This window comes from Chinchilla lanigera, unplaced genomic scaffold (genome assembly GCF_000276665.1).
Source record: "Chinchilla lanigera isolate Chin_1 unplaced genomic scaffold, ChiLan1.0 scaffold00060, whole genome shotgun sequence".
NCBI classification, from domain to species: Eukaryota; Metazoa; Chordata; class Mammalia; order Rodentia; family Chinchillidae; genus Chinchilla; species Chinchilla lanigera.
Window position 1 is genome coordinate 4,887,855 of NW_004955461.1, and position 15,405 is coordinate 4,903,259.

A 15,405-nucleotide genomic window follows, 5' to 3' on the forward strand; every position below is an offset into this window, starting at 1 on the left:
CCTTTATTCATTAGGTTTTTCTACTCACGTGTATTAAGGAAACACCAAATAAACAAAGACCCATATTCTCTTTGTCAGCTAATAAAATCAAAGAAAGTAACACAAAATCTTTTTAACAGAGATTGCTAATGAAGTACCTGAAGATTGCCAAAGGACAGAGCATAATAACAAGATATTCTTCAAATACGTTCGAAGAGCCCACCATATCTTACGGAATTCCAAGATATTCCCCGGGAAGCAGCAGCATCTGATTTTTGTAAACACTTGGACAGTCTTTTTCTAAAAAATTGGACAGTGGCCTTGTACAACTAAGTAAATACCAACTCTGAGGCTGGATCACTTAGGCTTTGGTCCTCACTCTAGCAAACTCCTAGCAAAGCCATAACTGCTCATGTTACCTAAACTCTTGGAGACTTATGTGCCTTAAACATATCATGAAGGTAACAGTGCCCATTTTCTTGGATTACTTTGAAAAAAAAAATATATGTAATTGGTCCTTTGTCTTTCAATAAAAGTCTTTGGTACTTAAAGTTTTAAGAATTATCTAAACAATTTAAAACCAGTTCTCAAAATGTTTAACAATTCTTAAGTAATAAAGAATATTTCAAAATTTGGATCAGATTCCTATTGCAAATGTCTTTAGGAGAAAAATCGCCTGTCATCAGCAGTTATCTTTAGCAAGTGAGTCTGTCTTCGTGTATAGGCGTTTTAGTATTTTTTTCATTCACAGAAACAATCACAGCAACCCTGAGTTATCATTATTCATCTTTGCTGCCTGTGCAGTGTTATTAGGAAGTCTGACTTCCAAAACCTCTTTCCTTATCTTTTGCTAACAGATTGCAGGCAGGGTGAGAGTCAAGGCCACACCACACTTAGCTTTTACCTTCCATCATCTCACAGACTGCTTCAGATTTCACAGGGATTTATGTGTATGAAATGAGCGCATGAAGGAGGAACAGACTAAATAGAAGAAACTTGGGGCAAGTTTGCGCCGGTCTGTCTCAAATGTGCCAAGGCTCACGATCAGCAGTGGTGGGTCCTTTGAACTGTGAGACAGATGCCTGACAGTAAATCAGAACAGCTAGGTTCAAATTTGGGCTCTCACACTTACTCCCTGTATGATCTCAGCCGAGTTTCTCAAACTCTGAAAGTCATGAAAAGAGATGAGCAAGAGGTACTGACAGAATGGCAGGCCAGGCATAGCAGATGATCGCAAGCACTGACCTTAGGGTCTGAACTAAACATGGGAAAGGACTGTGACTGTCTTGGGCATGCAGATGTCACCCCTTAGAAACAGAAGATTTTATGTTCAAGAAAATTATACTTCAGGTGGCAGTGTTAAAAAATATGATTATACTTCTGTTTCAAAGGATATGTAATAGTACACACTTACAACAGAACACACTTTCGGTCTGTGGGAGAACCACGGGGCAGTGCATTTCTAAGAGATGCCCGCTGATGGTCAGGAAAGGATGGGGTGCTTAGACTGAGACTTTCCAGCAGGACACACTGTGGAGTTCCTGATATATGCACACTCAGCCCATGCAGCTTGGCTTATAATTCCGTCACCGTGCCAGTTCCCACTGGCTTGAACTACTGGTGGTACATGCATGACTGCCTGATGGGCAGCCTGGGGCACCCTTCCCAGTGGGTGGTACAGGCTGCTCGATGGGATAGTCATGCTCAAATGGCCCCATTGTGAACATGTTAAACCTGTGATTTTGGTGGTTGATGTGTCATTTCTTTTACTTTTCAGCAGGACTTACTTAACTAATTCTACAATGTGCCAGGCACTATGCCATGTGATGAGGGTGCTCTTCTTTGTTCACACCCAGATCAGCACATCAAGTCAGCCCTCCCTCCGTTATTCAGAATTTGACCTCTTTTCACCACTTCTACTCCTACTCCTCTGAGCCTGCCATCACCTCTCCCTTATTTCTGCAGCAGCCTCCTCTGATCTATCTTCTGCTCTTAAAGCCTACATTGTAAGTCTTTCTTAGAATGGTGGCCAGAGAGAATCTTCCAAAACCAAATCACGTCACTCCCCTGCTCAAAACGCTTCCATACCTCTCATCTCGCTCAGGAGCTCCAAAGCTCCCTGGCTTGGACCTCATGTCCTATGACCACTTGGTTTGCTCTAGTGCATTGATGCTGTACTCCTCACTATCTACCACAATGAGAAGCATGCTCCTGGACACTCCCTCTTCTCCTGGCTACTGTGTAGGCTGCACCTTAACTTCCTTCAGGTCTGGGCTCCCAAGTCATCTCAGAGAAGTCTCCCTGACCTGGTGACAGCAACAATCCTCTTCCATCTCCCACACTCCCCGCACCTCTTGTTTGCTTCATCCTTTTCTACAGTACTAACTGCCACCTGACTTTCCAAATAGGTACTCATTTTTTTGTGTTTCCTCCTTTAGAATATGAGCTTTGTAAATGTAAGGACTTCATTTAATACTGTATTCTCACTAGCTTGAAAAGTGAATCTGAGACATACAGGATTATCCAAAGATATTTTTTGAATGCATGAATAGAATGATGAGCAAAAAACAAACAGAAAACAAAACCAAAAACCAGACAATGATCCTAGAAATTTGAGAACTATTGCAACAACCTAAAACAAAGCATATATACCTTAGGTGAAGACACATATCATATAATTACTATATGATATCATATAACTACTTATATAATTACTATGAAATAGAATCATCTCAACAGGCCAGTGTGGCAGGACCAGGGGAGCAATGGCCTAAGGAAAGGCAAATGAGAAAGGCTAGGCAACATACTATATGCAAGTGAAGACACTAGGCCATTCTGAGCAAGGGTATGCTTTACAGTTCTGAATAAACCACTCAAAGTGCTGCGCAGAGGTGAGACGGTGAGGGAGAAGAGCGAGAAGAGCAACAGATTCATTAGGAGACTGCTGAAGAGTCCTGGAGAGATGACGGTGGAGCACCTGGCGGTGGGGGGGGGGAGGGGCAGCAGAAACGGCAAGCAATGCACTACTGTATTTTTAGGTTAGGAAAGGAAAATCTTTAGTCATACTGCCTGTGATGTAAGAAGGTCAAGGACAACCCCTGAGGCTGGGTTCTGGGCAGCCAGGTAGACATTCCACAGCAAAGACAGAAACAGAGGTGCTTTCTCAGCTCTTGCCTTCCTAAAGTACACATTACAAGTCACAAGTGCTGCTTGGGGCTACAAAGCAATTACTGATTTTATTTATTTTTTTAAATAAAGACTGGTTAAATCTTAGACTTCTATGAGGAGACCAGAGCACTGAAAAATTTTTAAGTATATGTTCTAATCTAAGAGGCTGGGAAAAGTTCCTGCTTAATAGCACCCAATAACCATACTGATCACACCATGGGGCCCTGGGCTCACACTCACCCATCGCTTTTCTTTAGCAGGTACCCCTTCTTTTCACTGCCATACTCCTTATTGCCCTGGAGCTGATGCATGCTATATCCTCCTTGCCGGCTCTGGGAATCCTAGGAAACAGAAACCACAGGTTAAATGAAAACCGGAGACAACTCTGATTCCTGACCCTATTCTACCATTGGGCCTTTGCCCACTGGTCTAAGGGAATTACGGATCTTTGAGAGCTATTAGGTCCTTGCCTTCATTTTACAAGAGGAAACTAGGAAGGTAAACACTGGCCAGAATCCAAAGCAGGTCTGAGGCAGACATGGAGCCTGGGGTCCAGGTCTTCTATTTCTAGTCCAGAACCTAGCTTTACTGTGAAGTGAGTTCAAATATACAGAAAATATCGGCAGACTACAATAAGACTCAAACCAGTTTACACGGCAGTAGAAACAAACACAAGAAGTAATGGAGAACCGAAATGGACCACAAAACAGAGTCCACACAATGTGAAGGCGCTCTTCTGTTAAGTTACACTTTTTCTCCCTTACATATTCTGTGAGTTTACTCTACCTAAAAGGGGAATGTTCTAAGTGACCAGTAAACAACCATTATGAAGTTTCTATTTTATAACTATTCTGACCATCCCAAATTAAAAAGTCTAAAATCTGAAAGTTTTAAGTGCTGATAATCCCAAAAAGTTTGTGAAGTATTTCAGATTTATGATTTTTCAGAATAGCGACACCAATAGTAAAGTCTCCAAATATTTCAAAATTTTGAAAAACTCTGAGATTTGAATTTGGTCTCAAGCATTTCATATAAGCATACTCAGTCTGTAGCGCTTCTGTAATATATACCTACCACAATATGTTTTTTTCTTTTGATACTGGGGCTTGAACCCAGAACCTCTGCCCTGAGTTATATTCCCAGTTATATTCCCTTTTTTATTTTGAGACTGGGTTTCACTAAGCTGCCCAGATGGGGTTGAGCACCCTCTTGTTTAAAAAGATGATTCCATGGCAGTGGGAAGTGTATGATGCGGTAAAGGTGACAGGGCCAAACCAGCAATGCAGATGCAAGCAGGCCTGATGTCGTGTGAGCACCCCACCAGGGCTGAACCACAGTATCTAAGACAGCATGACTAGAAACAGCCATTACATTATGAACACATAAGAAACAGATGAACAGTGCTGAGTGAGCTATAGAATGAGAACATGGGTCTCCAGACAGTAAGGACAATACATTCTCACAAAAAGCATTGACTTACTCTCCTAGACTTCGATCAGGAAGGGCAAGAGCAACAGAGAAAAAAAGGCAGAACATTTGAAAATATAGTTAATTTTGTTGAAAAGTTTATCATCCATAATTTTAGCACTTTATATATAATGAACAGAGAAAACATCATTGCAAAGATAAAGCACTGTAAAGATAAACTATACACACTTAGAATTATGACATACTTTAGGTGGTGATCTTCATATCTATCAGGTCATGCTGAGTGAGTGCAGAAACACAGATAAATGAAGACATGAGGTACATATTTCACCAAGACAGAATGGCTGAAAAAACTCAAATGTGTGTACATAGGGTATCAGTATTTTAGTGAAACCAAAAATGAATTACCGAGAAAGAGCCACAGTTCTGTTCGTCCCACCTGAGGTGAAGAGAACTTAGTAAATATATCCAGTTCATAAAAAACACCTGAAATGTAGTGGGCTGAGGGGGAGTTAAACTCTACCACTGGTCATTCACTATGACTATGCACAGTACACCTCTAAAGCCAGGACGGCTTCTTCTAGATACGCAGGACCCTTTGGGTAGCTGGTGTGTGCTCAGTGATGCACGTTAATGTCAGTTACCAGATGCAGGAACAGCTCTGGGACAATGTGCTTCTGGAAGGCTATTCTACTTCTGATGAATTCTGTGTTGAAAAGCATGTCCCAAACAACTCCTGAAAGTCAGGACTGAGTGACTGAGGACCTTGAAGGGACTGAGCCCTGCCTCATAGTCTGACCATGCCACTGTCCTGCGCTCTTGTGCAGTTACTGACAGCTAACCAGGCACAGTGACTCATACGAAATAAGCAACAATCTGAGTAACTTCTCTCTTCAACAGGCCTGAGTCCTTCCATCTAACGAGACAATTTTGATTATGTGGGGAAGGGTCAGGTAGAGGGTGAAGGCTAGGTATTTCTAAGTGTTTACAGTTAAACAGAATCCATAGCCTTGAACTACACAGTAATTTGGCTAAGTCCTTGTGCTTTCTAGGACTGAGGAATTAGACTAAACACCAGAGAGACAAAAAAAGCAGCCTGGCTCTACTAGTGCTACTAGCATAGTCCCCAGGAACAACAGCAGGAACAGAGTATTTTCTTGAGGGGGCACCATTTCGTCCATAACCCTGATTATGGAACATTAGTTCTGGAGATAAATAAAATTCATAGAGTTTCCTGGTTTAACCCAATGAAATTGCATGAAAATTACAACTATTACTTTAGAGCCAGGAATCTCCTATCTCCCAGAAACGTTAAAAATAAAATCAGAAATCTCCTTAAATATCAATTCTTATTTTTTTTCCTCTCTTTTGTTTTTGTACTGGGAATTGAACTCAGGACCTTGCACTTGCCAGGCAGGTGCTTGTGCCACTAAGCTATATCCCCAGCTCAATTCTTATTAAAAAGAATAATCTGAGAACTCTTGGCATTGAACTAAACTTCTCTTCATCTGTTTACATAATTCTTAGGTCTAAATGCTTTAACTATGTATTTTAGCTCACTTGCTAGCCTTTAGAAGTCTAAGTTTAAAAAATAAAAGCCCTTGTATATTTTCTTACACACAGATTCAAATATTAATGATATGTAGAAAACTATTATATTCTAAAAATGTAACATGAAGACATTCTTTACACATACAACTTACATAAACCCTAAATTCTGAACACTTAGATTAAATGCGTTTGTTCTACATCAGACAAATATACTTTTAGAGGTGCGTCAACTCTAGCTTTGACTTCATTAAGAGAGCAGAAAGCAAGCACTGTGTTTCAGAAGTCCAGCATTGGCAATCCTAAATGAACTATGCATGAGTTTCATGTCTTAATAGTTCTATCGCTTATTATCTGTGCACTTTGAGAAATAATGATCAGCTTGCTTAGCAGAACAATATAAATGGTGAAAAGAGGATTTTCTTTTATTAGAAAGGAGATATTGAAAAATTCATAATACTAATCATGATTTAAAAATACACATACTATATGAGAAATGAAATAGGTCCTGAAGACCAAACAAAATACTGCATATAGAACACACTGCTTAGGACCTGCAACATGGTTACCAGCATAGCAATGATTTCAATTGCTTTACATGGGTTTGTTAAATAAATGAGAAAAACATATCCCACCAAAGCACATTTAAAATATGTACATATACATATATCTTTAAGTATATAATTTAATATGCCTATATATTTTAAATTTTTATATATATACCACATATACACATACACACACACACATACATACACACAAGAAAAAATCTGAAAGAATACAGTGTAAGCTGTCTCTGAATAGTGGAATTTTGTTTTAATCTGTATTTGCATGTATTTTCTATAATAAACATGAATGATTAAGTTAGGGGAAAAAGTAGGTTCTCAATTCTTTGACAGCATAACAGAAATCAACCATGCATTTAGGAAAGACAAATGCAAATGAAAATAATTATTTGGTAAAAATACATAAGTTGGGGGAAACTTCATGATGTGAGCCAGTAAATATAAACTATAGACTGAAACTATTATTTTTAGTTCATTTTCTCTTCTTTATTAGCAGTACAAACAAATCACTTCACTTTTTTATTTGAGACCCTATTAATACATAAAACACATTATTAAACAGATTATAAAATCTCAGATCTCTGTTTTGTTTTGTTTTTTTGGGTTTTTCTCCGGTACCGGGAACCGAACTCACGGCCTTGCACTTGCCAGGCAGGTGCTTTTGCCGCTGAGCTAAGTCCCCAGCCCCTCAGATCTCTGTAAATAGCAAGCAATGATACACTCAAGGATTTAAAGGGGTTATACATGTGTATCTGGTGTCCAATTTAAAACCAAACCTCTATTATAGGAACTTCAAATTTCTAACGTATGGTGTGAGTTGGCAAAGGATTCCTTCTGGTTATATCTTTTTTTGGTCTTTTTGATACAAGGTCTCCCTGTGCAGTTCAGGTTGGTCTTGAACTCACTTTGTAGCCCAGGTTGGCCTTCAACTCACAACAATCCTCCTGCCTCGGCCTCCTGAGTGCTGGGATTAAAGGCATGCGCCACCATGTCTGGCTGATTGCATCTTAATAAATATTCATCAAGTAGTTTTTCAGTGCCAGGCAATGTGTCAGACAGTGCAAATGAGACAGAGGAGCAATGTATAGAATCCACCAAACCTGCAAACCACACTGCACTGGGCTATTCAAAGTCCATCAGTTACTCAAACAAAAAGGTGAAGTTTTTGAAATGATTTTGTATACCATAAATATAATTCATCTATATCACTGTCAAAAACAGAGTATTTGTAACACTAAACATAGTTATGTAGTAAATTTCTTCTGGGAGATTAGGCTATTATAAAAGGTTACAATAATTCATTTTATAGAACACTTGCCAAAGACAATTAAAAACTTGACAAGAAAAAAAGTGAACCTTTCAAAAATCCAGGGATCTATTTACAAAGAAAAATCTTAGTTTCTTTTTTTTTGTTGTTGTTTTTTGTTTTTTTTTCCAGTACCGGGAATTGAACTCACGACCTCATGCTTGCCAGGCAGGCACTGTGCCGCTCAGCTAAATCCCCAGTCCCCTTAGTTTCCTTTAATGGAGCTACGTTAGAACCTTGTGGAGGTAAGAAGGTTAAATGACTTGTTGGGCACTTCCACATTAGATTAAATGTGAGACTAGAATATTCACCAGAGCTCTTACCACAGCAGTACTTTTTGAGAAACATACACCATAAGACATTAAAAATCATTACTAGCTCTACATATTTTACAACAAGAGATGATAAATGCATGAGAAAGGGAGAGGTATGAGTAAAAGATGAATTTTTCTTGTAAAATACTCTGGGCCTGGGGCTAACGAAAAGCCATTTATTAATTTAGGGTGCAGTTAAATCAAATCATGGGCATTTTATCATGTGTATAATCCTTTGGCTTATGAGAAACTTTGTTATTTAGTTAGCAGAATACATCAGTCTCTATGCAAAACAAAAAAGGACTTTTTTTCTCTTTTAAGAAAGTGCCCATATTTAGGAAGGAGGTAATCTTGTGTGACAAAACAAAGGTAGGAAACTGTCAAGTGCATTCCAGTAAGTAAAAATTCTCATGTTTTTTCCTTGAGACAGAAATCTACCTTTACTTCCTTCAAATTGGGTTGTGCTCTTGCACTTACATGAAGAAATCATTCACAGAGATCACTTCTCCAAGGATGTGTAAGTCAGTGATAAACAGCTTCTAGAAATACAGCATATCTGTGTTTCAGTCTTTCCTATACTGAGGTTCTATCACTTAGAAGTTCTAAAACAGGCTGAGTCCTCAGACCAGAGGTTCAGTTACAGCTGGAGACTGCCTGGTACAGACGCTGCCTCCACGCACAGATCCTCCTGGCCATTATGCCTCCTCCACAGGCGAGTGGGCACCCAGTGTTAAAGGGCTATGCTTTTCTCACCTGAACAAAAGTAAGCGAATACGAAACTGTATTTGGAGAAGCAGAAAGTTGAGTTGTAAGCACTTAGTAAAGAAAACTTTCAGGGCTGTTGTACCTATTTTTTTTTTTTTTTTTTTCTCTGGTACCGGGAACCGAACTCACGACCTTGTGCTTGCCAGGCAGGCGCTTTTGCCGCTGAGCTAAATCCCCAGCCCCTCAGGGCTGTTGTAAAGGCCAGTGTGCTTTAGACTCATGAATCCCTTTCAGAAATTTTATGAATTTTAAAAAGTGAGAACGCCACTGTTGTAAGACATCATAAGGAATTGACAATATAAAAAAAGTTGTTTCATGCAATTATTAAATATTACAACAACAAAAAATAAATATTACATTTAAGTATTGTACTTAAATTTAATCTACAATGATTTCATAAGAAAAACAGGCACATTTCACTTTCTCCCACATAACAAATGATGCTCACTGTTTAATTTACCCTTCCTAGAAAGTCCCTGCTCCTCACTGCAAGATCCAGGTTCCTTCACAATCAGGTCTGAGTTTTCATCTCAGAATCCACTTTTCACCCCTCCTTCTACCCCATCCCAAACTACTTCAGCACCTGAACACCAGGCAGATTTCCACCTGGCTTGCTTAGGTTTCCTCTGGTTATAGGCTACTTTCTGTGGAATCACAAAGAGCATCAAAGCCATTTTAGAAATGACTGATTGTTCATATGGCTTATTTGTTCTACTAGACAATGAGCTCCTTGATGGAAAGGACTAAAGCTTAATACCTGGAATAGGGGTTGGCACATGGTGCGTGTTAATTCCATGCTTGAGCAAGTGGCATTTACATTAAGAATTTGTGCCACATTCATCTAACATCTACCACATACTGTGTATTGTTTCAATATCCAAGGACCATCTCACTTTAATTTTCCTAACTGTGGGGAAAAGCTTCCACAGGATTCTACATGAAAACATTTTCTTATTTTCATGGCAAAAAGAGACATGCCCTTTCTGGCTCTCCAGAAAGATAAAGATGGTCTACAACAGTGATGGTGAACCTTTTAGAGCTTTTAATGACAGTAAGCAGCTGGTCCCAACACGTGAGCCAGAGGTTTGCCACCATGGTTCTAAAGACTATCACAGAAATAAAGAATCTAGAGTTACAGAATTATAGATCAAGGGTTTCTTTCCAAGAAGGATGGAGACGTAACTACAATTCAGTTTTTATACTGGGTATCACATACTAGTAGTATCCTAGGTCTCATTTGTCCCCCCCGCTCCAACCCCTCTGGCAGGAAGCTGTCAATGTGCCTGTTTTGGAGATCAGGAAACACAAAGAGTATATCACAAACAGCCTCACTTACACTGTTAGCCCTGCTGGGAACATATAAACCACCTACTTCTTTCTGATCAAGCTGAAGAGAAGATTTTATTAAGTCTCTGAGTGCAGTTAGCTGTTTCTTCTCTTCATCCTGGGTCTGTTTTATCTATGGAAGAAAAAAATTACTTCTATTACATATTGTTTAAGCTTTTATGAACAGAGTTTAATTTATCCAAATATACTACTCATCATCAGTTCAATTATACAGTTGACTTTCTTATTAAAGTCTGTTATACTGTCTCATTTTAAAATATGAGGCAGAGTTTTCTCATCTTGAGGAAGTACTGGTAAATTCTCAACTTAGGCACCATGCTTTATTATTAAATAATCCAACTAAGTTAGACAATTTTTTTTGAAACACTATTTCACATAGGGTTAAGACATTATAGATATGCCTGTAATCCCAGCTCCTTGGGAGGGTGGGACAGCAGGATCAGAAGTTTGAAGGGCAATTTAGTGAAACACTATCTTAAAATAAAATTTTAAAAGGGTTTTCACTAAAGCTCGGTGGTAGAGTGCTTCCCTAGCACGTGCCAGCACTGAAAAAGGAAGAAAAAAAGAAAGAAAAGGAGAAAGAATAAAAAAATCATGCTTCTGGCTTTTCAAAAGGTGGTAACAAGAACATTCATGATGTGATAAAACGGGCCAGAATTGTACGAACAATCAAGAATCCAATGGGCCAATGCATATATAAAAGTTTATACAGCACTATATGAGGAATAAAGAATTGTGCTAGCTTTAAAAAATCATTGGAAGGGCTGGGGACTTAGCTCAGCGGCAAAATGCCTGCCTGACAAGCGCAAGGTCGTGAGTTCAGTTCCTGTTACCAGAAGAAAAACAAAACAAACAAACAATAAAAAAAAAAATCATTGGAATTTAACTGTAACTTAAACTATGTTACCTACTAAAAGAAAATCAGAAATACACACCTATGTGTCTTTTATGGTACTTTTTCCCCTTCTTTTAATAATATTTTAATTTTCTGTATTATGAAACAGGGACAGCACAAAGTTAAGTGGTTCAAAAAATCAGTACACACCATTCTTAAATCTTAAATCTTACGGGTCACTTACAAATGGAAATAATATGTATAATTCTGCATATATTCATCATTCTATGTTCTCCAAAAACAAGCAATAATACACAAAGTTAATATAATGCTGCAATATCGTAATACAGCCAAGGGGACATTATATAACGAAGGGTATTTTATCTGGTATATATTAGATTCATCTTTTCCATTTGTAACTTTGTTTTCTTCTCTCACATTTTTAATTTATGCATATTTGTCATTCAGATTAAGTGGTTTCACTTTGGCAGATTTGTACACGCACATAATATCACCTCAACTCCCCACATCCCACCCTTTCCCTTATACAAGAACACAGGATGAGCATTTTTATCTGAAAATTTTCACAGTATTTTTGGTGCACCCGCACTGTGACTGTAACCTGTCACACGAGGACAGGTGTGGGGTTTTCCACTGTGTCATTTCAGTCAATGCTCAAAGTTTCAGAATTTGGAGTATTTTGGATTTCAAATGTTTGGATCAGGGATATTCAACCTGTGTATTTGTATTATCTATAACTTCAAAGCCTTATCTGAGTATGTACACATACTTGTAAGACATTCTTTTGATACCCATCACTGAGTGGTTTATAGGCAACAGGCCTGTCAATTCTACAGTTCTATGTATGTAGTTAGTCTTTTTCTCAGAGGTTTCTTTTAGATTTTCCATTATTTATAGCAAAACCTAGATACTAAAAAATAGAATGAAGAATACTAGATAAAAAATTCATAAACTTCCCACTCAGAGAAAGTTAATGTTTATCCTTCCATGATCAGGCATTCTTTCTGCAACTGCTAACCGAAGGGCAATGAAAGGAGAAGCTACTAAGCCCTGATGTAACATCCAGAACCAATGGCTACATATTCTCTTCCCAGATGAGCCCATGCTCTAAAAGGTACACTGCAGTATCTGGGCACTGACGACTTCTCTGAGTGACACGGAAGGCTTCTCTACCCTGGTTTTAAACTGACATCACTTAATCTTTTCTGCTTCTAAAACAGATTTCAGATTTACTGATTTTATCACAGCTTGAAATGTATGTAGCACACAGGGTACTCACATTGTATAAGTCAGCAGCCAATTTTTCAATGTACTGTTTCAGTTTATCAGCTGTTTTCAAGCCATCTTGAAAGAAACTGCAATGGGAAACAATGGCTATTTACCAGTAATATAAAAAGAAAAGGAACTATAATTACCCACAAAATCTGAAAATACACACACTCTCACAATGCACTCACCCCCAGACCCCCAGTGTAAACCTACTTCCAGTATTAAATAAAGCTGTACCAACAAATTGTGGCTATTACTTGACATCTGACAGGAGATATCACAGTCAATATAAATTATAATTGTAGTCCTCACATGATTTCCCAATGTGTATAGCCAACTCTATGTGGAGAATTCCTCCTGGCTGAGCTATATTTGAATTCAAAAGAGAAAGACCCATCAGCCACTGCGCAAATGAAGTCAGCCTCAAGACCACAGGAAAGGTATGTCTGAAGCAGAGGAACAGGCAGGAGGAAGGGAAGAGTTCTTTAAGTTTTCCCAGAGATCTCTGGGTTCCAACACACATGTGAAACAAGGACTTGAAAGCAATGAGGTATCAATGGATCTAGAAAGCTGTATCCTATCACACACGGTCTCCATCAGCCTCTTTTGAAACCTGGTGTGCAAGCTTCAGACTGTAAGTCAAGCACTAATTTTCTACATTCTAGGGGTGGCTTTTTCCTCCTGATATATTCCATGTACATCCTGAAGCATTCAAGAAACTTAAATGTATAGTACTAATTAACAGCAAATACATCTCAAAAATCCAGATCAAAGAGACATTAGGGAGTACTATATTGGGTCCTCATCTGGAGATTCTTGAAATGCAGACATACAGGCTCAACCTCAAAATCTCTTGCACACTGTGTAATAACATGCACTGAAAGATAGAGGTCTGGGTTGAAGATGTATGCTATGGCTATGTCTAGATGTCCCCCCAAAGCATTATGTGGTGGGGTTTTTCAGAGGTGGCTGGATCTAGAGTGTGTGATGCTGGGATTAAGTTTTGGAGCAGGAATCAAGGGTGTGTGATCACTAAATTAGTTCACTGATTGGTTTGACATAGTTCTGGTAGGATTATGGATGTCCTGCCCTTGGTGTAGCATGGATAAAACATAAGGGACAGAAAGAGGGTTAGTGTCCTCACTTGTCTCTTGCTGGTTCACTACTGCGCTGCCTGCTACCTTCTCTGCTGCCCTCTGCCTGCCGTAGTTCTCCTCTGCAATGCCCTTTGCCGTGCCATGTGCCACCCTGCCTGGGAACAGCTGATTATGGACTGAAACCTCTACAAACTGTGAGCTACATACACCTTTCCTCTTTTAATTCTGAGTGTCTGATATTTTGTCTCAGCAACAAGAAAAGTAACGAAGATAATGTGATTCCATTACTTTCTTGCTGTAAGGTCCTTGATAGTACTTTGTTTTCTTTTTTTTTTTTTACTTTAAAGAGAAAAAAAATAACAATGAAGACAAAACCAAAACAATACAAAAACACAAATAGAATTTCAAATCCAGACGATAGGAATTAACAATGGTTGTTCTATCACATATTGTTATCTTCAACAAAGTTGCTCAGATTACCAGATGTAAGAATGCAAGATTGATCAAACAATTAAAGACAAAGCACTTTGTTTTCCCTACTGAGATAAAATTCATGTAACACAACACTGCTTTAAGCGTAGCATTCTGTAGTTTTTAGTATATGTGCAATGTTTTACACCAGCACCACTGATTCTAGAACACTTCCATCAACTCCCAAAGAAATCCTACACATGTTATCACTGAGTACTACTTCCTCCTTCCTGTTGTCTCCAGGAATGACTCATCTGTCTTCCTTCTTTTCAAAAACAAGTTTTAAGTTTTGAAATACAATTTATTTTCTTTCACTTCTTGTGCTTATTAGGTCTATTTTGCCACATATTTATTGAATATTAAGTGAATGAATGAGACTTTGGGCAAGTTATTGATGCTTTTAGAGCTATAATTTCCTGAAAGGCTGTGAATAGTAAATGAGAAAATACATGTAAATATCTTTGGCAGGTTATTTATCCTAACCTATAAAGGAAGCCCTCAGTAAGTATTTGCTCTTATTATTGTATGTAAGATGAGAGATAATAATGTAATGTTTGGAAATGCTGTTGACTCTGCAGATCGTAATGATAATCTAGCAGCAAGATAATACATTTGTTTTGAGAGCAGCATGTTACTGACAATGTTCACATCTGCAAGTGAGGAGTAATTAGTGTGGGTGAGCTGAAATGCGGAAGATAGAATTTCTTTTCTTCTTCCCATATTCTTTCATTGCAATAGCTGCATCCACACTCCAGGGTTATAAAATGCTGTACAAGGGTGGAACTGGAAATAGTACTCAGAAGAAGAAATCTTTCAAGCAAAAACCTGAGTATAGAATGCTTTATAGGTTCTCAATATGGCTACAATCATATCTTGGTACTTGACTGCTTTCAAATGCCTAGAAATTGGTACTTGACATATTTTGATGGGAAAATATTGTCCTAGTCCTCATTATTTGGTACTTGGTACACAAGCTAGACTTTGCTGGTGTTGACTGCCAAGTGATTCACTACCATTTCCTGCCAAAACAATTTGTTTGGTGCCTGTTGTTCTGGTATTCACTGTGCCTTCTGGAACCAATTAATGACAAGTACTGAGGTATCACTGTATTGAAAGCCTTGAGGAACTGAATGAAGTAGAAAAAGAATAAAAATACTTGAAACAAAACCCACCCTGGCATCTTGTTGAGATGGAGTTTGTGGATCCAATCACAGGCCAGCTTATAGCCAAGTTCCATTTTTTTTTTTTTTTCCGGTAGTGGGAATTGAACTCACGACCTTGCACTTGCCAG

The 15,405-nt window shown here is 38.5% G+C and overlaps 1 protein-coding gene across 1 annotated transcript in view; it reads right to left on the minus strand.

Moving 5' to 3' along the window:
• Asap1 (ArfGAP with SH3 domain, ankyrin repeat and PH domain 1) overlaps window positions 1-15,405 on the minus strand; it is a gene marked incomplete at its 5' end in the record, with an annotated part of 270,321 nt that overhangs the window by 74,627 nt on the left and 180,289 nt on the right. The window contains 4 exon segments of the mRNA XM_013521324.1: window positions 3,388-3,488; window positions 4,628-4,636; window positions 10,411-10,533; window positions 12,557-12,632. Coding sequence (XP_013376778.1) covers window positions 3,388-3,488; window positions 4,628-4,636; window positions 10,411-10,533; window positions 12,557-12,632 — 309 coding nt within the window.